This window comes from Monodon monoceros, unplaced genomic scaffold, assembly GCF_005190385.1.
Source record: "Monodon monoceros isolate NGI ecotype Baffin Bay Population unplaced genomic scaffold, NGI_Narwhal_1 Super_Scaffold_5, whole genome shotgun sequence".
Classification (NCBI taxonomy): domain Eukaryota; kingdom Metazoa; phylum Chordata; class Mammalia; order Artiodactyla; family Monodontidae; genus Monodon; species Monodon monoceros.
In genome coordinates, this window is record NW_021703782.1 from 82,911,824 (window position 1) to 82,931,977 (window position 20,154).

At 39.3% G+C, this 20,154-nt stretch overlaps 1 protein-coding gene across 1 annotated transcript; it reads right to left on the reverse strand.

The window, feature by feature from the left end:
• Window positions 1-18,001: 18,001 nt before the first annotated feature.
• TMEM246 (transmembrane protein 246) lies at window positions 18,002-19,816 on the reverse strand. The gene has a single exon (XM_029201497.1). The coding sequence runs from the start codon at window positions 19,756-19,758 to the stop codon at window positions 18,547-18,549; it is 1,212 nt and encodes a 403-aa protein (XP_029057330.1). The 5' UTR covers window positions 19,759-19,816; the 3' UTR covers window positions 18,002-18,546.
• Between the last annotated feature and the right edge of the window lie 338 nt (window positions 19,817-20,154).

Sequence of the window (20,154 nt, forward strand, 5' to 3'; positions counted from 1 at the left end):
TAGGAGTGTGTTAAAGACATAGGGAATCAGTGAGAAGTTCTACCCTACATATAAATAGATTAGCAGAAGGAGAGAAAAAATGAGGCAGACGTAGTATTTGGAAAGAGTATGGCTGAAAAATTTCCAAACTGGTGAACCATCGATTCACAGATTTAAGAAACCCAGTGAATTCCAAGCAGGACAAATATTTTTCAGAAAGTACATCTAAATGATTTATAGTAAAACTGTAAAACAACAAAAAGGAGAAAAATCTTAAAAGCAACCAGAGAAAACATAACTTTCAAAGGAACCACAGTCAGACTTACAGCTGACATCTCAACAGCAACAGCAGAAGCCAGAAGAAAGTGAAATGTTATCAATGAGATAAAAGAAAATAACTGCTAATACTCAGTGAAAAAATGCTTCAAGAATGAAGGGGAAAAGATGTATTCTATCCAAAAGAAGGTACGAAAGGACAGAAAGAGAAACAAAAAAGGGAAGAGATAGTGCAAAATAACATAGTAGAAATAAATACAAAAATCTCAATTGTGATAAATGTAAATAGATCAAGGTCTCTGATGAATATATCCTTATACTAGGTTTTTAAAAAAATCAATATATTCTGTTTAAAGCAACACAGCTAAAATGTAGAGATATAAAAGTTCAAAGTAAAAGAATGAAAAAAGTTATGGCAGGCAAATAACTGATGTAACTATATTAAGTTTGAAGTAGCCTTTAAGGCAAAAAGCATTAATAGACAGGCTTACTACATAATGATAAAAGGATTTATTTACCAGGAACAAGTAATTTTTACCTTATAATTAATGCAACTAATAATAGAACCTCAATCTACAAGAGAAAAGCAACTATATGGACAAACAGATGAATCCTAGGACCATGGGGAGATTTTATTTACACTTTTCTTAGTAGTTTTTTAAGGATGTAAAAGTTTGAACAGCATAATTAACAAGTTTGACCTAATAGAGCACTGCATCTAATAACTGCAGAACATACATTATTTTTAAGGACGTTTAGAACGTTTACAAAAATGGACCACATCCCAGGCCATAAAACATGTCTTAGGAAATTCCAAAGACTTACTATGTTATATAAACCTTAATATGAGTAAATTAGAAATTAGTATCGAAAATAACTAGAGGGCTTCCCTGGTGGCGCAGTGGTTGAGAGTCCGCCTGCCGATGCAGGGGACACGGGTTCGTGGCCCGGTCTGGGAAGATCCCACATGCCGCGGAGAGGCTAGGCCCATGACCCATGGCCGCTGAGCCTGCGCATCCGGAGCCTGTGCTCCGCAACGGGAGGGGCCGTGACGGTGAGAGGCCCGCGTACCGCAAAAAAAAAAAAAAAAAAAAAAAAACTAGAAAAAAATCCATGTGTTTGGAAATAAACATATTTCTGATTAATCCATAGGCCAAAGAAAAAAAATCATAATGGAAATTAGAAAATATTTTGAATTAAATAATGAAAATAATTTGTATTAAAGATTTTGGGATGCAGCTAAAGTAGCACTTGTTTTTTTTTTTGGCTTTAAGTACTTCTATTAGAATAGCAGAAAGACTAAAAATTGAGCTATGCATGCTACTTAAGTTCAAAAAACAGAATAAATCTAAAGAAAGGATATGAGTAGAAACAAATGAAACAAGATAAAAGTTGGTTCTTTGAAAAGACAAATGACAAACCTTCTGCCAAGATTATTTATTTTGCCTTCTTCTTGTCTTCAGCAACGTTAAGAATTTTAAAAAGGGTTTTAAAAAGGCAACAAGGATATCAAGAAATTTGTTGCCCACATATTTGAAAACCTAACTAAAATGGACAATTACTGGAATAATATAACTAACAAAATTGACTCAAGAAGAAATAGAATAACCGTTAAAGAAATAGAAACTTAAGTTGCGCTTACCACAAGGAAAAAATTGTATGGCCACAGTTTTATTGGTTTGTTTTAACCACAGAACAAATGCTTCTGATTTTACTCAATAATATTCCAGCGTGCAGAAAAAGGGGACACTCCCCAACATATTTATGAGACTCACAAGAACCTGAAAGTAAAACTTGAAAAGATGGTATGAAAGAGAAAAATTACAGCCAATCTCTTTAGTGAACATAGATGGAAAAATTCTAAAGAATATCTTAGCCAATTGAAGACAATAAAACCTGTAGCAAGCATCCTAGTTAATGGTGAAATATTAGAAGCATGTTGTTTAGGATAAGGAATAAAACAAGGGTACCCAATATCACTACTTCTGTTTAACATTATCCTAGCCAATGAATTAAATGAATTAAGACAAGAAAGAGAATAGAAAGTATAAAGTTTAGAAATGAAGAAACAAAATTGTTCATTATTTGTAGGTGATAAGATTGTCTACCTGAATGGAATTAATTAGAATTAATCATAGTTTAGCAAGGTTATAGGATACAAAATCACTATATGAAGATCAATTATCCTTACACTGCAAACAGAAAATGTATCTTTTATAAAATAATTTTCAAAAGCATCAAACACATAAAATACTTAGAAATAAGCCTAACAAATAGGTAAGATCTCTATGGAAAATTTTAAAAACTTTTTAAATTTAAATTTTAAAACTTAAATATAATTAAAAGTTTAGTTTTTTAGTTAATCTAGTCTCATTTCGAGTGCCACATGTGACTAGTGGCTACAGTATTGGGCAGGTAGACTTAAGCTTTATGGTTACAGAAAACTAAGCAAGTTTTTTTAGTTTGTTGCAGAGAAGTATGATATAGTGATCAATATGACTTTCAAGTCTAGAAATATATTGTATATAAATCTATTTAGATAGAATTCTGTGAGGGAAGTGGAAAAGGACAATATACATGTTCTGAACTACTACGTGTATTTTTCTTTAAAGGATGATAGTGAATATTTAATCACTGTAATATTTGTATGTATTTAAAATAGTGACCGATAGTAAAACATTGGATATTACGTCATTTGGAACTCTTTAAATTTAGTTGGAAATTGTATATGTTAATTTAAAGTGCAAAGGTACATAGTTCCTCAAAATTATTTGTGGAAACACATGGGCACAGTTTGAAGACAATATGTTAAGAGTACCTGCTTAAGAATTTTTCTTCAATGGATACATATATTAAATCTTCTCATCTTTCAAAAAATAAAAACAAATGTTGAATATTATCAAAGTCTGGTGTCTTTTTTTAAATGATTTTTTTACCTGTTGATATAATGTAGATTTTAAAATCATTAATTACTTTTGTATTTTGTGTATCCCTGGAATATTACTCCAGGGTCCCTTCAAGGTCACATAACCAAAAGCAATTAAAAAGTAATTCAGATTTATTCATATTTCTCAAGGAACATTAATGAAAGTCAAGCTTATAACTACAGCAACACTTCTTTAAATCTCCTTTTGTTTTTATCTTATATCCCATGAGCTTCAGAGTCACTATTGCAAACTCTCCATCTCCACTCTCCTCCAAAACTCTCCTGACACACCTCTCCAGATAGAATCTTCTCCATCCCCCTTCATGTTTCTTGTGCCCCTCCACATTTCTTCCCAACAGGAAATGGAAGTCAAAACTTTTGTTCCTGATCATCACCTATAGGACTCTTGAAAATGGCTGAAGGACATACGGGCTCTATGCCTCTGTTTCTCAGTAATCCTTTACAGAAAGACATTTAGAGTCCTCTGAAAAATGTGGTTGTTTTCACACTCTGGCTGCTTTTCTCGAAAAATCCTCATGGAGAATTCTTTAAGAATAAGTGCTTGACTTTGTTACTGGACTGAAATTTGTTTGGCTGTGTTGTAGTAGCATCAAATATAATGATACAGTATTTTATACTATATTGCCCCCAGGGAGGGCACTGGCACTTAGTATGGGACTGAGGAAGGGCACTGCATATATATAATATACATATAGTATACACATTATATATATATATATATATAGCATATATATATATATATATATGCAGTTCATGTCCTTATTATATGTCCTCATAAATGAATAAACTTGCCTTCATGATGTATGTATTTATGTTATGATTCTGGTTAAAATGTCTCATTCTGAGAGACAAATCTGTTCTGAGTCTGTAAACAAAATCTAGTTTCTGATCCTGCAGGGCTGTAGTTCAAATATATGCTGTGAGAAATTTACTCTTTGAGGGCTGTAGTCTTGTTCCCTTGATCCCTGTGATAAACCCAGACATACCCATTTAGCTGAAAAAGTGCTTCTAAAAGGTATTATATGCAGAGTTTTACATTCGGCTTTTCTCATGTACCATTACATCTTGAGCATTTTCCTATACCACGGAATATTCTTTGAGAACATAATTTTAATGGGTCTATAATTTTCCAGAATATAGGTATGCATTTATTTATTTAACCAATTACTGTTTTGGAAATGCGGGTTGTTTCTAATTTATTTTCTGTAATTATAAAAAGAGATGCAGTGAGTATCTTTATACTTAAAACTTTTTATACATTTCTGTTATTTTCTTAAGCTAAATTCCTAGGACTGGAAATACTAGATCCAATTGAATGAATACTGTCGCCAACTGCATGTTGTTCCCAATACCCATTTTCCCCTTCTAAAGTAAAAGCATTTTAGCTGAGTATATAGCTGCTTGGCTAAAGATAGTTCCCAGCCGGCCTCAAAGCTAGATGTGGCTGTGTAACTAAGTTTTGGCCAATGGGATTTGAGTTTAGTGATGGGGGCCCATAAAGGAATTCTTCTTCAATTCCTTGGTCTTTCTCCAGCTCTTCACTGGCTGGAAGATGACAGAAGCTGAAGCAGTCAAATTGAACCCACAAGTGGAAGTCACATTTTGCAGATAGCAGCAGGGCCAGCTACAATTTGTGAGGACCATTGCAAAATGAAACTGCAGGGCCTCTTGTTCGAAAAGGAGAGGAAAATTGCCATTAAAGGTAGTAAAATTTAAGGTTTTCTCTTCTCTCCATGCTCTTTCTTTTGATTTTTCAGGGTATTTTTTTGTTGCTATTTAGTGTTGCTCTAAGTAAACTTAAAACCTAGATCATTAACATGAATTTTACCATTCATTATATCGTGTGATGCCAGTTTATAAATGCAAATATAAGAGCATTTAACTCAATGCAGAATCACCAAAATTACATGATGTGTGTTTTGTAGTTCCTACATGTATATGTATTTCATTCTCATCAGAAGATTTTAAATGCAGCACAAAACTAACTCAAATGTTTTTGTTTCACTTCTTCATACACACATATTGAGTAAGGAAAGATTGAAAGGAAAAAAAGACTATAGGTTTCCCTTTCTTTCTATGTTATCATTTGCAGTGTAAGTGGCTTGTTAATACAGGGAAGTAACACAAGTAAGAAAGGATGTGATAAGATTCCTTAGTTGTTCGTGTTTCTTAGAGTATCAGTCTTCTTTCTGGATTAGAAGCAAGTTCTAGTTCAAATGGAGAGCATGGCCTCCCAGGACTGCCAGGACTGTCAGTGCCCTCCCTCAGTCCCTTCCTTAGTCATCAACATAACACACTTATACTCACTTTGAGTTTCTCTGAACTTCCATGCATTGTGGGTCCACTGGAATTCTTCACTCATGGAGCATTCCCAACATGATATGCAAATAGAGTGCAGGAATGACAGACACGTATTGTGTATCCCTCTGCTCACATGCATGTTCCATTGTCCCAAGGGACTTTGCTTTTAAAACACAAGTTCAAACATAAGATTATTCAGAATTTCAAGGTTGCAACAGCAGCACATTAAACCAAGCTCTGGGCCCTTCTGAGTGTGGGGCTCTGTGGAACTGCACAGGTCAAACACCCATTAAGCCTGTCCCGGACTGCCTACCTGCTGGGTGTTAAGTGAGATTGAAACACACTTCTACGCAGTTTAAGCTGTTGTATTTTGGGGTCTCTTTGTTACACTTTGTACCCTGACTAATGCGAACACTTCTAGTTCTCAAAACATCCCTTTCTACAACCTGGGGACCATGTGCTACAATGAGTACTCTAAGTCATACTTTTAATATTTTTGAAACAGGAGTGAATCTTATAATAAGTGTACTTTTAATATATTGCTTTTACTTTTTTCGCCCTAAAAAGCCATTAAAAGCTAGAGATTTAGTGTGCCTTTTATAATTGAGGGCATCTTCAAATCAAAGAGAGTATATTTACAGAACTTTAGATTCATAAAATGTTTTAGCTAGTAGGCATTAAAGATTAGATGATCCAGCAGATTTTAAAGACTTTTTAATTTTTTTCTTAAACATGGCCTTTTTTGAAATAAATCTTTAGAGAAACTATGTACACACCAACAGATAAAAGCACCGTGGGGTGATAGGTAACCAAGAATACCCACCCCTCCTCTCTGCTGACCTGCACTCTAAAAAGAACATTTAGAGAGCAGTTTGAAACATAACAAAAAGATGCAAGCCAGTTCTTTCATCTTTGGCTGGTGCAAACCACTAAGCATCTTTTTAAAATAACAACTTTATTGAGATATAATTGACTTATAATAAACTGCACATTTGTGAAGTATAACATTTGATGTCCTGACATATCTATACATCCATGAAACCATCACTGCAATCAAGATATTGATCATATCCATCACCCCTAAAAGTTTATGTACCTTTATAAACCTTTCCTCCCTACCTCCCCCTACCCCATCTCCAGGCAATACTGATTTGCTTCCTGTCACTATAGAGATTAGTCTGCATTTTCTAGAGTTTTACATAAATGGTATCATTCAATATATACTCTTTTTTTGGTCTGGCTTCTTTCACTCAGCATAAGTATTTTGAAATTCATCCATATTCATCCTTTTCATTGCTGAGTAGTATTCCATGATATGGATATTCTTCACTGTATTTATCCATTTGCTGCTGATGGACATTTGAGTGGTTTCCAGTTTTTAACTATGACAAATAAAGCTCTGTAAATATTCATGTACAGGTCTTAATGTAGATGTATCTTTTCATTTTTCTTGGGTAAGTACCTTGGAGTGGAATGGCTGGATCTGATCAAATGATATGTGTATATTTAACTTTTCAGGAAACTTCCCACTTGTTTTTCAAAGTGACTGTACCATTTTATATTCCCAACAGGAGTGTATGAGAGTCTAGTTGCTCTGCATCCTCACCAACACTTGGTATAGTCAGTTTAAGAAATTTTTAGCCATTCTACTGGGTGTGTGATAGTATCTCATTGTGGTTTTAATTTGTATTTCCATAATGACTAATAATGCTGAGCATCTTTTGGCGTGCTTATTTGCCATCTTCTGTGGTGGAGTGTCTGTACCACTACTTATAAGTCTTTTAACTCTTTAGGTTTTTTTTCCTTGTAAAGTCTCTGCAGTAATGAGAATGCTTTGAGGCATTTTACACTCTGTCTATTCTAAAATTTTGTTGACAGAACTATTAGATAAACAGCATTATTATTTGGAAACAAAGAAGATCTGTGTTAACAGAGAACTATCCAAATCGGCTGATATTTATGGCAAAGCCAGAGACTATTCACACTCATTCAAGCTTGCAAAAGTAAAGGTGAGTGGGGAAATAATGGCATATAATTGGGAGACAGTGGGAGAAGTTGAGAGAAAGAAGCTAGGCAGGGTAATATTGATTTCGCACCATCCAAAGCTCTCCTCCCACACTGTCTATATCATGGCCAACCCTTCATAGTCTTGTTTTCCACCATTTTTGTTTTCATTATTATGGATGAACGTTTTGTTATTTTATAGCAAATATGTTAAGGAGATGGGAACCCTAGTTCAGCAGAGGAAACTAGCTATAGGCTATTCTTTGTGGTAAGATTGCCAAGAATTTTCAGTAGTGGGCCACTTGATCAGAAATCCATGTGTACACAGAAGAAAGTTTATCCATATGCCAGTGTTAACGTATAGCAAGTTTTGTATTTTGAAAAATGACTTTATACAAAAGTGCAGTAATAAGCCTAGAGTTTGACCTTGTCTCTCTAGAAAGCAGGTGGAGTGAGGGCACTGATCTAGATCGGAGACAGTTTGTCATGGAGTGGAATGGGTGTGAGCAGGGTAAAGCACGGAAAGGCCTGGGCAAGGGCAAAAGTGAAGATAACATTTAAAGTGAAGAGGAGAGAAGAGCTAGTCATGTAAGAGACGAAGAGAAGATAGACAACTTTCAGCCAGCTCTCCTTCCATTTCCACCTTGGCCTGTAGGGGAGAGGGCATTTCTGCTGCTCCCACACCCTCTGTCTACCCTTCTGACTAGCTTCTTTCTGAGGGAGGAAGAATTACTCAAGTGCTCAAAGCACAGGGTAATTACTAAACACATTTAACTAGAGAATGGAGTCTCTAAGCTGATGTTCCCTCTTTTGCGATTAGAGTCCCCTATTTCAGTTCACTGGATCAGGGTCTGACCATTCTTTCTTCTACATATGTGCTCTGCATAAACTGTCTCTGGTCTGTTCCAGACCTTTCCATCACCCCTGAGTGATGGAAACAATGGAAGGTTCTTTAGGATTCCAGACCTAAACAGCATAATCTGACTTGGCTTGACAAAGATCTCTGTACTGGGAGACAATTGGGTGCCTATCAGTTAATAAAAAGATATTTTATTTTCATGCACACATTCCTCAGTCAGGAATCACTGAAGAGGTTTGAGTGGTAGGATTTCAGCCCCTAAACTGAAACTCTGACATTTCCATAATTAATCCTAAACAAGGTCCCAATCCAAATGGAGCTCAAAAGAGGCAAAAGTAGTATCTAAGACAGAAGGGCCAAAACTAGGGTCAAGGTGACGGAGAAGTTCAGAGGGTAAATAGAAAGTGGAAACAGGCTCCCTTTGAGCTTCATCTGTGGGTAGAGAGGAAACCATCATTCATCCATCCATCTACTCATCCATCCATTCATCCACTCATCAACACATTTCTGAGTTCCAGGCACTGGGCTGTGACTTTTATGAAACAGTAGTGAACAAGTCGGACACTGTCTGAGGGAGGAATGGGAGAAAACTGGGGGTGTATGTGAATTTGTCAGGAAAAAGAAAAAAAATCAGAGAGAATGAGAGATGGCACAGCATTTCCCCCCAATCTTGGACTTGTTGAAACTCCTATAGAAAGAGAGATTAGAACTAAACAAGGGAGCTTACTCATGAGCAAGTCTGGGGGACTCTGGGCATAAGCAGTACTGATTTGAGGATCAGGTGAAGAAAACAGAGCACAGAGTTGGAGAAGGGTTATTGTTTCCATTTTTTCCAAGAACCCAACACTTACCTGTAAAGTAGATATTATTAGCATTCACCAAAATCTGTTCTCTTCGCCTTTATATATATGGAAGACCTCTCTGCACTTTTCGGCCCTCTTGTAGTTGAATGGGCCCGTGGCGCTGGCTACATGCAGTCTAAAGCAGAGAAGAGCTGGTGAGGAGCCATTAAGCCCCTTATCTGGTGAGTATCCTTGTAAGCCTGCTTGGTTGACCAGGGAGGTTTCCTGCTCCCAACGGGGCAACTACAGGACACTGCCACAAAATCTAATAAAGATCTGGGCACCCTTTAGGGCAACTATTTCATGTATAGCAACACTTATAAGTGAAATACCTGCCCTAAAGCGTGCCCAAATCTTTATTAGATTTTGTGGCAGTGAGAAATAAACATTTGTCATGGCAAGCCACTGACTGAGACACTGGCTTTTGTTCTTGCTGTGCTAGTTTAGCCTAGCCTGGAGAACTGAGTTATGCATTAAAAAATAGTAACCTTAGCAGAGGCATTGATGTTCCCCAAATGGTTATCATGAGCAGAGGCAAGACGCCCTTTAGAGTTACTTTAGAGTAACTAGGCAATGTGGAGCCATCGGAGAGGAAAGACAAGATAGATGCTGTGTGATGACTGTGGCTAGCAAACTGCTATGAGAAAACATAGATGTAAGCTTTCTCTATGGAGATTCCCAGAAATATTTGAGTGAGACTTTTAGGGGGTGGGGAAGAGTGTGTCAATGAAGGAAACTATGCATTCTTTGATACGAACATGACTTCATTTGTGTCCACAGTCTAGTGAGACCTGGTGTCCCTAGGTATTAATTGACTGAGTTGTGGGATACCTTTTGTTGGGGAGAGCTTGCAATTCCAATTCTAGCTGGCAGAGCTGATTGTAGTTCTCCTCTTCATCCTTATTCCTTTCTTGAAGAGTAAACTGCCAAATACTTTTCCTATCGCTGGAAATTTTGGGATCTCCCTAGGATAGATGTTGGACTCACCTCTAAACTTCCAGGGATTATGAGTTCTCTGGGTGAACATAATTTGATTTCAATTTCATTGTTTTCTCTTGAAACTGAATACAGACAGGAAAATACTTTCAAATGCAGACATATTAAGGTTTGCCTGCCAAAGAGAGTTTCAGAAATTTACAACATGGTTCATACTGTGCATCAGGATTCATGTGACCACTTTACAAAACTGTGAATTTGGGAAAAAAAAAAAAAAACTCTTCATGTGCCCCAAATCAATAATTCAGGACAGTTTAACAATAGGTAGAAAGCATAGTTTTCAGTTGTCAACTGGTCAATCCTCATATCTAATTTGAGTTTGAATATCTGTACTTCCTTGAAACTAGCAACAACAATCTTGTTCCCATGATGTTTCACATTCAGTTGCTCAGATGCCCTATCATATCAGAAAGAAAATGCAATCTTATGGGCCTCTAGGAATCTGAGAAGCTAAGCTTCTCACAAGTTAAGCTTCTCACGCAAGCCACAAGGGAATAAGTTGTGGTTGGGCTCTTCCCATTTCCCTTTGCCTCTGATTGGTCTAGGAATGGGCCTGTGGCCCATATCTGGCAGATGAGACAAAAGGAGAGGTCTGTTGGGAGACTTCCTGAAATTGTTTTCCTGGAAAAAAACCACAGAACTTCACAAGAAGAAAGGACTTTACTCAGTCTTTTCATTCTTGTTTTGAATGCAGCCCTGTGAGGACCTGATATTTGAAGCTGCAATAGCCATGAAGCGGCAAAAGGTGGCAGAACAGGACAGACAGAGTCTGGGTCCTTGATGACATCGTTGCATTGCCGAGACTGCCTTCCCCAGACTTCTTGTTAGGTGAGAAAATTAAACATCATTATTGCTTAAGGCCCTGGGAGACTGGGTTCTGTTATTTGCAGCTGAATGCATCCTAATGCTACAAGCATCCCGTGCTGAAACCAACCTGCAAAATTCACAACGCACTCTCCTGATGTATGTAAAAGAGCACTCTGAACATCTCTTTCAGAGAAGTAGATTGATAACAGCATAGTTTTCTTTTCATTTGAGATGTCTGATCTTTGGCAAATGAAATCAGAATTTTCATAGGTAAACCAAACTTACTGGCACATAGTTAGAAATGATTAGTGAATGCTTCCTAACTAGTTAAGAATTACATTTGCTGAAAACACAGGTCTTTCTCTTATTGTTTTGTGTTATTCTGCTTAGTTCATTCATATGTGGGAATCCTTGAAGGTAAGGATTAGAGTAGTTGAAGAGTTATGAACAATGGCTGTGAATTAAGAAATATTCCACTGTTTGTGGAGCAGCAACTTGACCAGCTAGCCTTAGAGCCAGACTGACAACTTTGGCCAATACTGTTTCAATGTGAATCGATAGAAAATAATAATTTTTAAAAGGAATGAGTGTCTTCAGGCTTGCAGATCCATATGGAAACTGATGAAGGCAAGTAGAAGAAATTTGTGGCCCTCAGTTAAACATTCTTCATAGTTCAAAGAAGGGCGCTCACTCACAACTTGTGGTGCCTGAGGAAGTCATCAGAAAGCTCCAGGAGACTGGATCTAGCTTGCAGTCAGCTGTGGAGACTACAAGCCTTGCAAAGAACAGACTTTACACAAGACACCCAAAGGCCACAAGCCTGGGCAAGGGCAATGACCTGGCAGGAAAGCATCAGTTTTCACCTTAAAGGAGTGAGGACAACTGTGACCCTCACAGCCCTCTCTCCATTTGAGGATCAGCACGCTTTTGTCAGCAAGATGAGATAGACAGTAAGACATTTGGAGTGAGGTTTTCTTGATTCTTTTTTGAGGTACGGCAAGGTGCTGCAACAAGGTGTGTCACCCCTGGGCAAGCAAAGTTCTTTGGAAGTCAATTTTATTCACTTTCAGAAAAAGATGTCACATGAATTTGGATTAGAAAATAGGATATTAAGAGGCTTGTTTTTCCGGAAATGCAAGGAAAAGAAATAACCCTTCAATGATAATTTTCTGGATCTTCCTCTTACAGCAAAAGATACATATATTCTACCGACAGCACCTTCTCCAAGAGTTAACTCACCCTCCTTATCTCCCTCTAGCTGGGACAAGTTCATTCCCCTTCACCCACACCTCTCATTTTTTTCCTGTAAATAAATGTTTATGTAAAAAATTTCCTTTGTTAGTTAGAGACTTCTTTGGTGGACCATGTTGTCCTCGGCAAAAGTGGTTGCAGAAGAGTTGAGGAAGTTGGGGTACCTTAGACTCCTGGCACTTTGGGGTAATTTACAGACAGCATCCTGTGACCCTACCAACCCAGGACTCACCTTCCTGTACTAGCTGCCCCCTTGGATGCCAGGGTCCTGAAAGGAAGAAACCATGTCTTATTCACTCAACCTTGTGTCTGCAGCATTCAGCACCGTCCCTGTCACCCCAAATGTAAATTAATATGTGAGACATGACACCTGGTGCCTTTTACAAAACAAAAATTCTTTGTCTTAAAGGGCTCCCGAGTTGCAATTCAGAATTTTAATGTGTGTCTGCTTTAGTGTGAGGACTAATGTTTAAGTGTGACAATAAGGTGTTAATTTGGCTGAAACAGTTCTTTTCTTCCTTTGGTGTTAACGGGTAAATGAAAAATAATGTGATTCTAACCTCTTCAAAGCCTTTTCTGTTTCAAATACAGGAATGTGTTTCTGCAGATTGGGGCATTTCAGCTAATAGTTCAGCTGGATTAAAAAAGAAAAAAAGCTTGAGTTATCTGAATGTTGCTAATATGATTTAGGCATTTTTTAAGTTGGGGATAAACAGCTAAATTTAGATTTACTTATGATTAATTTGTTTGATGTAGTTCCTTGCAGAAAAATACATGAACTACAATTTGGAATGTGCCAGATACATACTATTTTTTTAATAACTTTTAAAATATGATTGCTTCCTGTGCACATTGCAGGAAGAAGATGTAATCCTACCTCTCCTTTATCATAAACCTCATGGGAGGGGGAGCTAGATGGAAGCCAAGCTACTTTTGCTGAACCCCAGCTAGTTATGGATTCTGGATCTGTATGTACTGGGGCTGGAAAGGGGTTTGGTTGAAGACAAGAGTAATTGCCCAAACATGTTGCTAGAAAGAAATCTACAAACACTGGTTTGACTTGTGTTTCAAAAGTATGAGCTGCTGGCCTGTACAAGCAACCAGTGTTAGGTCCTTGGTCACAGCAATGCCAGGGTTTACATTCTTTCTGGATAAAAACAAATTGGGGTGGGGTGCATTCTTTGCCTAACATGTTGCCAGTGCATGAATTTTGCGGAGGACTGAGCTTGCTCACATTTAAACAAAGCTACGCTAACAGAACCTAAAGGACACACAAGTAATGCACCAGAAAAATGATCCTTGTAAGAGTTTCCTGTCCCTCCCATCCTCTGGGAAGGTTTACCTCTCTATTCTTGGTTTGTGTTAAGTCATAATGTTTTGGAAAGCCCACCACTATCACCCAGAGCTACATGGTAAGACTTAAACCATCTCTCCACTTACTGATAGAACTTGAGAAGAGTTCATTGGTGCCAGGTGGTGATCTTTCCTTCATTCTCTTTCCAGCCTCTTGCCTAAAAGTCCTAGAATAGGCCGTGGAGCCACCAAGGGTGGTGGTCATTGTCTAGATGATTCCCATTGGTAATACCAGGAAGATGCAGCAGTTGAAGCCTGAAGGAGAAAACCCAGCCCTCCCCTTAGAATAACACACAGGGACCCCCCCACCCCACCAAAAACACACACAACCCCGACACACACACTGAAAACAAAACCCTAATAACAACAGAGGAAAAAGTAGCTGTGTGGTGGTGTAAAAAGTTCCTTTTTGCATTTGTCATTCCCTTTGCCTGGAAAACACATAAAAAACTTCTTTTTACAGGTGTCAAAATTGTACATCATAACCAGCCCTCACTACCTGGATCCCTCTTTGTTCCTCTCTTTCTAATTTTCTTCCCTAGTCCCATTTCTTTTCTTCCAGTAGTCTTTTGTTCTGGAGGCAGTTCCACTGTGGATCCCTTTGCTCTTTTTCTCCCTTCCTTTTTTCCTTTCTTTCTCCCTCTACTACCACAATCTCTCTCTCTCATTCATTTCCTACTATGTCTCAGGTATTGTTCTAGGTTCTAGGGATAGAGCAGTGAATGAAGTCTAGAAGACCCCTGATATTCTGGAACTTATATGCTGGGGGGGGCGTAGAATAGAGGAAAAAAACAAATATAATACATTTCAGGTAATAAGAGCTTTGAAGGGAATCAAACTGTATAACGTGATAGATGACCTGGTGGTTGGGAAGGGGAAAGACTGCTTTAGATGGGACGGAGAGTCTGTTGGGGGAAAAGGGATTAAAATTTAATTGATACCTATATTACAGGAAAGATTCAGCTAAGAGAAAAGCATTCCAGACAGAGAGAATAGCAGTGAAAATTCCTTTTGTAGTAAGAACTGCTGTAACAAGTCCGAGGAAGTTAAAGAAAGCAGGTATGGCTAGAGCTTGGAGAAAAAGGATGGAAGTGGTTAAGAAATGAAGTTTTGCAGGGGCAGGTCACATCTGGCCTGGAAGGTAATGTGGAGGTTTGTATTTTATTCTAAATGCAATAGGAAGCCAGGTCCTAGCAAAGGGATGAATTAGTTATCCAGAACACTGACTATCCATTGTTTCGTTCCTTTGTATTCTCCATAGGCTGGTCCTATAAAGATTTCATGACAGTGGGGCAGACATAAAGGATTTATTACATAAGGGAGTTTGGGACACACAACAGTTGACAAATGTGAGACTCTCTGCTTCACTCTACATCTTTGTCTACTTCCCCCATCTCTCTGAGCTACCCATTCCTACATACTTATGCCATCTGGTCCTTGTTTCTTTTTGATAAATTCATCGTTTGCCTTTATATTTTCATCTGTTTTTACCCCCAAATTATTAACATAGATGCTTTTTTTTTTAAATCACTCATCCATGTTTCTGCATAGGTTGTTAGGGAAAAGATCAAGAAAAGTTGTTAAATTTTAACCCCCAAATCCCCATTCACTGCAGAGTGATGACTCACGACAATGTTGTAATCCAAGTACTGTAATGACCTGGAAGCCACAGCACATCTCCACTGCAGTTATATTAAGTACTTTAAAATTAATTTCCAATCATCTTTGATGTAGTTCCAAGGTTTTTTTCCCAAACAAAATCCAACCTAAAAAAAACAGTGCCAGTTAATGAGCATTTCTCAGCAAACTCATTGTAGCTGGGATAAAAATATCCAAATGGATCATGTGACTTAAAATTACCCAATTTTATATTGTGTTACAGTAATTCACAATGCATCATAGTGTATATAAAAATCCCACAGTAATCAAATCCAAAGAGAATGCCTCTTTACCTAAATTAAGTTACCAATTAAATAAATTCCCCCAAATGAGGACTGTATCCAAGGTAAATTAAATTAATCCTATCATTATATTCATCCTACTTGTATTCTCCAGTTGCACTATAGTATTCTCACCACTTTTTTTAAAAAAAAGAAAGCACAATTCAAATGTTTCCATTTAAGAAATACAAGACTCACTTATGAATTTTTAAGCAAACAGCCCATACTTTTGAATGGCTCACACCCCACAATAGTGTGAGTGTGTGTGTGTGTTCGATACTATTCACCACATCAGAAAAACTCATCTGTAGAAACAAGAGAACGACCAGTTTTCTCAGGATGACTTGGTGAAACAGGTGCATTTATTTGAACTGATAAGTCTATGCAAATACAGTCAGTCACAATAGGGCTTCTTAGGCCTGACAATAATTTAACTTCTGAAAAGTATGCAGGACTGTTACAGGCCTTTACCCTCCTGGTAAACTATGTCCCTTGATATTGGAAGGGGACTTCAGTTCTCCCCTAGCCCTCTGCTTAGGATTAAATGAGAGGCTTCAGCTTTAATTAAATGAGAGACAGCTGTCAGCTGTCCTAATCCAGGACAACACACACAATTTGGACTCTAGGAATGAGAGACAAAAGGAAGGGTGATCTAGAAAGTGGGTAGGGATAAAAGTGGGTAGCATGTTTGCTTCTGCAGAAAATGTCCAAGGATGGCAGACTCTAGTTAAGATCAATGGGGGAAGATGTCTTAGTGTGTAGGTAGAGAAATAAGACAAGGCAAAGGTGACTTTAGCCATCGAGAATGAAGGAGTCAGGGGAAGGAATGTCTACGTGTGGTAGACAACTGAATTAGAAAGAGCAGAAATGGAAACCAGCAATGATTCTGATCTAGGGCTTGGCCAGCTTACATGTTTTGTCATTGGACACAAACTTTTCATGAGGAGATCCAATCACTAATGCAACAAACTCAAATGAATTCTAGGTTGAGGGTGGTTCAATTCTCAAACATGGGGCTGAACCAGTTACTGGGCAAGGAGAGATGAAGGGGTGGAATCTGAGAATCTCAATATGTCATCTAGTAGCTCTAGTCACTTTGTACATTCCTGGGGGATACATAACAGCTCACTATAAAAACACAACATATATTGATACCTGTTTGTTCCCCAAGACCAACACCACAGTGAGGTTTTACCACCTTAGCTTACAGAGACATTATTTAGTCCAGGTCACAATCAGATTTCACAAAAGAGAATTTGACTACATAGATATTTATAAAATGAATGCAGTTAAGAAAAAAGTACAGGGGCTGGAAGTCAGAAAATCTACTACATTCCAGTCCTCTCTGCTGCTGTTCAGCTGTGTGAACCTGAAGAAATCCTTTAACATTTCGGGGCCTGTTTGTTCATCTATAAAGTGTGGTGATGAACCCCTGTTACTCTCTCAGTGTTCTCGAGCAGATCCCAAGATGTTAGCTCACTGTGGAAACTTAAAAGCAAAGGGAAGATGTGGCACTGAAACAAACTGGACAGCTGCTTGCACTCTAATATAATCATCCATCCCCACAAAGGGACAGTTGGCCACTGGTTTGATAAGTATTGTCAAATGAAATTTACTTGTAACTTTTGAGAAGAGTAGTTTTCGGATGCTAGTCTTGGAATAAGCTCAAGAGGAGTCTCGATCATTTCCAGTTGAATGAACAATTCTTATCTTGAGCTGCGTATCCTTCCGAAGTCACAAGGAAAAGTCAGCCTTTATTCTAGCAGTGTTTGGTCTGGAACAGCTGCTCCATAGGTGTCAGCCCTATGCCCCATATCATACTTTAAATAATATCATTAATACCTTTATCCAAAATACACTTGCGTTTCATATGCTTATTATAGGAGAGAGAAGAACTAATATTCACCAAGTGCCCTCTGTGAGATAAGCACTTGCTAGTGTTCTACATACATTCTGTCATTTAATCCTCAAGGCAACATAAAAAAGTAGATATCACTGTCCCCATTTTACAGGTGACAAACCTGAGACTCAGAGTGCTTATGACTTGCCCAAGTTCACACCACTGGGACCTAACAGAGATCTGAAATAAAAATTCAGGTCTTCTGACTTCAGTCCATGCTTTTTCTTCTATAACATCATGCTACATAGAAGAAAAAGAAGTGAAGGTGAATGATTAGCCAGCAAAGTTAGGGAAAAGGATATGCTATTAGTAAAAAGCTCACCCATTCTATATCATTCTGCAATGTCCAACTTTCAAAGAATCAGAGTATGATAGAAATCTTCAATATTAAATCACTGCTAAACATAAGCAATCTGACTTTGAGGATCCAGAAGGTGATTTCAGATCTTGCTGTGCCTTAAAGTTCTCACAGACAACACTGATTATCAGTGCACTACAGATGTGTGGAAAAGAAAACGCCAGGTAACAAAAGCCGGGTCACCTGCCTCCAAGATGCCGGGCCCTGCGCGGCTTTTATTACTCCAGGTCAAGGAAACAAATAGAATCTATCAACGTGGTCCTGCCTCTTGGGACATATATTCTAAACATACATCCATTCTTATTCCCACTGAGAAAGAAATCATTGCAAAAGAATCTCACCTTTCACCAAATTCTACGCTTAAAATCCTAAACTGGTCATATCACTGTGTACAGTATTTTTGGCAGTCACAAACTCTGTCATGAAGCAGAGCGTAAAACAACTGGAGAATATAAGTGGTATTTACATGCCCTTCTTTGGGTGGGTCAGACTGCATGAGGCAGTGTGGCTGTGTGGAGGGCGAGAGGTCTGGACCCACAGTGAACAGCTTGCTCCTGCCAGAGAGTTACCAAAGCCAAGGTTCTGGACTTGTATGTTCCTCAGCCATCCCAGTGTCTATATCCCTAGCAACCCTAAAACAATGAAATATCGGCAAGCAACCATGTCCAAATAAAGAGCTCAATAGTTGAATCTCCAAGAAGTGGCCAATTTCAGAAAGGCATTTCTTGGCAGGCTAGAGCAGACTTGGGTGAAAGTTGTACCGAAGGCTGGAGAAGAGCCCGATGTGTTTCACGAGATTGGGCTCCACCACATAGGCCCGCTCCCCCTTGGCCCTCAACAGTGAGTACAGTGCCATGTCCTTGCCGAAGCCCTTGTGGCAGTACACCTGGGACAGGTAGGTGAGGGTCCGCCGGGCCGCCGGGGCAGGGAAGAGCATGGCCGGGGTGCAACACTGTGAAGCAGGGACCACATTGTACAGGGAAGGACTCAGCCGCCGCAGCTCCAGGAAATAGTGCCGGCCCACCAGCTCCACCAGCCCCATGCTATACAGGGAGAAGAAGAGCATGACGGGCCAGCTAAACCCCGGCCGGCTGGCAAACCGCATGTATATCCAGGTTAGTAAGGGCCCCAGCAACATGCCGACACCGACCCACTCCAGGATCCTCATGGGCTCTGGGTTGATGTAGTGCTGGAGCCTCTCGGGATGATAGAGCTTTAGATAAAGGGCATCTCTGAGGTGCGGCTCAGAGAAACGAGCCCGCAGAAGGTGCTCCAAGACTGGGAAGATCTGCTCTTCTGGAACGGCGTCGTCTTCCACCATCAGGACGTAGTCTGGGTTGTAGGTCTGCAGGGAGGATTCCAGGCAATAGACGTAGTCCTGCTTCTCTTTCTCAAACGAGTTGGTCGAAGGGTCGTCGCCGTAGTCATCTTCAGTGCCCTCATAGCGGTTGGCCACAGGGACGTACTTGGACAGCAGCTTGGCATCGAAATGGCTCACACTCCGCTCCACGTTGCACAGGAAGAGTTGGTGCCCCTCACACTGCGGGCCGCATTGTTGAAGAAGCCGGTGGAACTGGGACACCACCTGCAGGACGTAGTGGAAGCCAGGTTGCCTGTCCACAGTGATGATGGTGATGACCAGCCAGGGGCGGGGAGTGGCCTGCCAGACAATGGGCACCGAGCCATTGGCAGAGGGCAGCTCCTCAAAGTAGTGGAGGGCAGCTTCACCCTCTTTCAAGCTTTGCTGCAGGAACTCTTGGCTCATTTGGTTCAGATGCCAGTGGCGCAGGTAGAAGTAAGAGTGCAGAAGCCGGTGACAGGCCAGGGGGGCCAGCAGACCAAAGGTCACCACCGTTAAGATGAAGAGCTGGACAGCAGTGCTGCCCCAGGAGAGCCGCCTCAGCCTCCGGAGGAGCATGGCAGCTGGAGAGCTTGAAGTGCTCATGAGGTCGACTTCTGGTCAGGTCTGGTCCCAAGAACAAACCATCCTGGACCTCAGGCCAAAATCAGTGCAAGGCAAACCTAAAGAGAGAAAAGTAAAGAATGGTACAGAGCTTTAAAAAATCCAGAGATGGAACTCAGCACATGTCAAACCAGAAATTCTAATTCTAGGCTCTGTACCTACTAGAGACTTAAGTATTTTCTCCAGTATACTCTTCTTTGGTTGTATCTATTAATGATCTCTGGGATTCTTTGATCATTTCTATGAGTAATGAAACCTTGATACATCCAACCAAGTCTTCACACCTACAGATGCTTAGTTAAGGTTTACAGTGTCCCAGAAAATCACCAGATAGGCTAGCAAAATCATTATTTCAATTCAGCAGCTACATAGCCACAG

What these genes read in the sequence shown, in the direction of transcription:
- TMEM246 (XM_029201497.1), bottom strand. Translation starts at nt 19,758, where the DNA reads ATGAGCACTTCAAGCTCTCCAGCTGCCATGCTCCTCCGGAGGCTGAGG.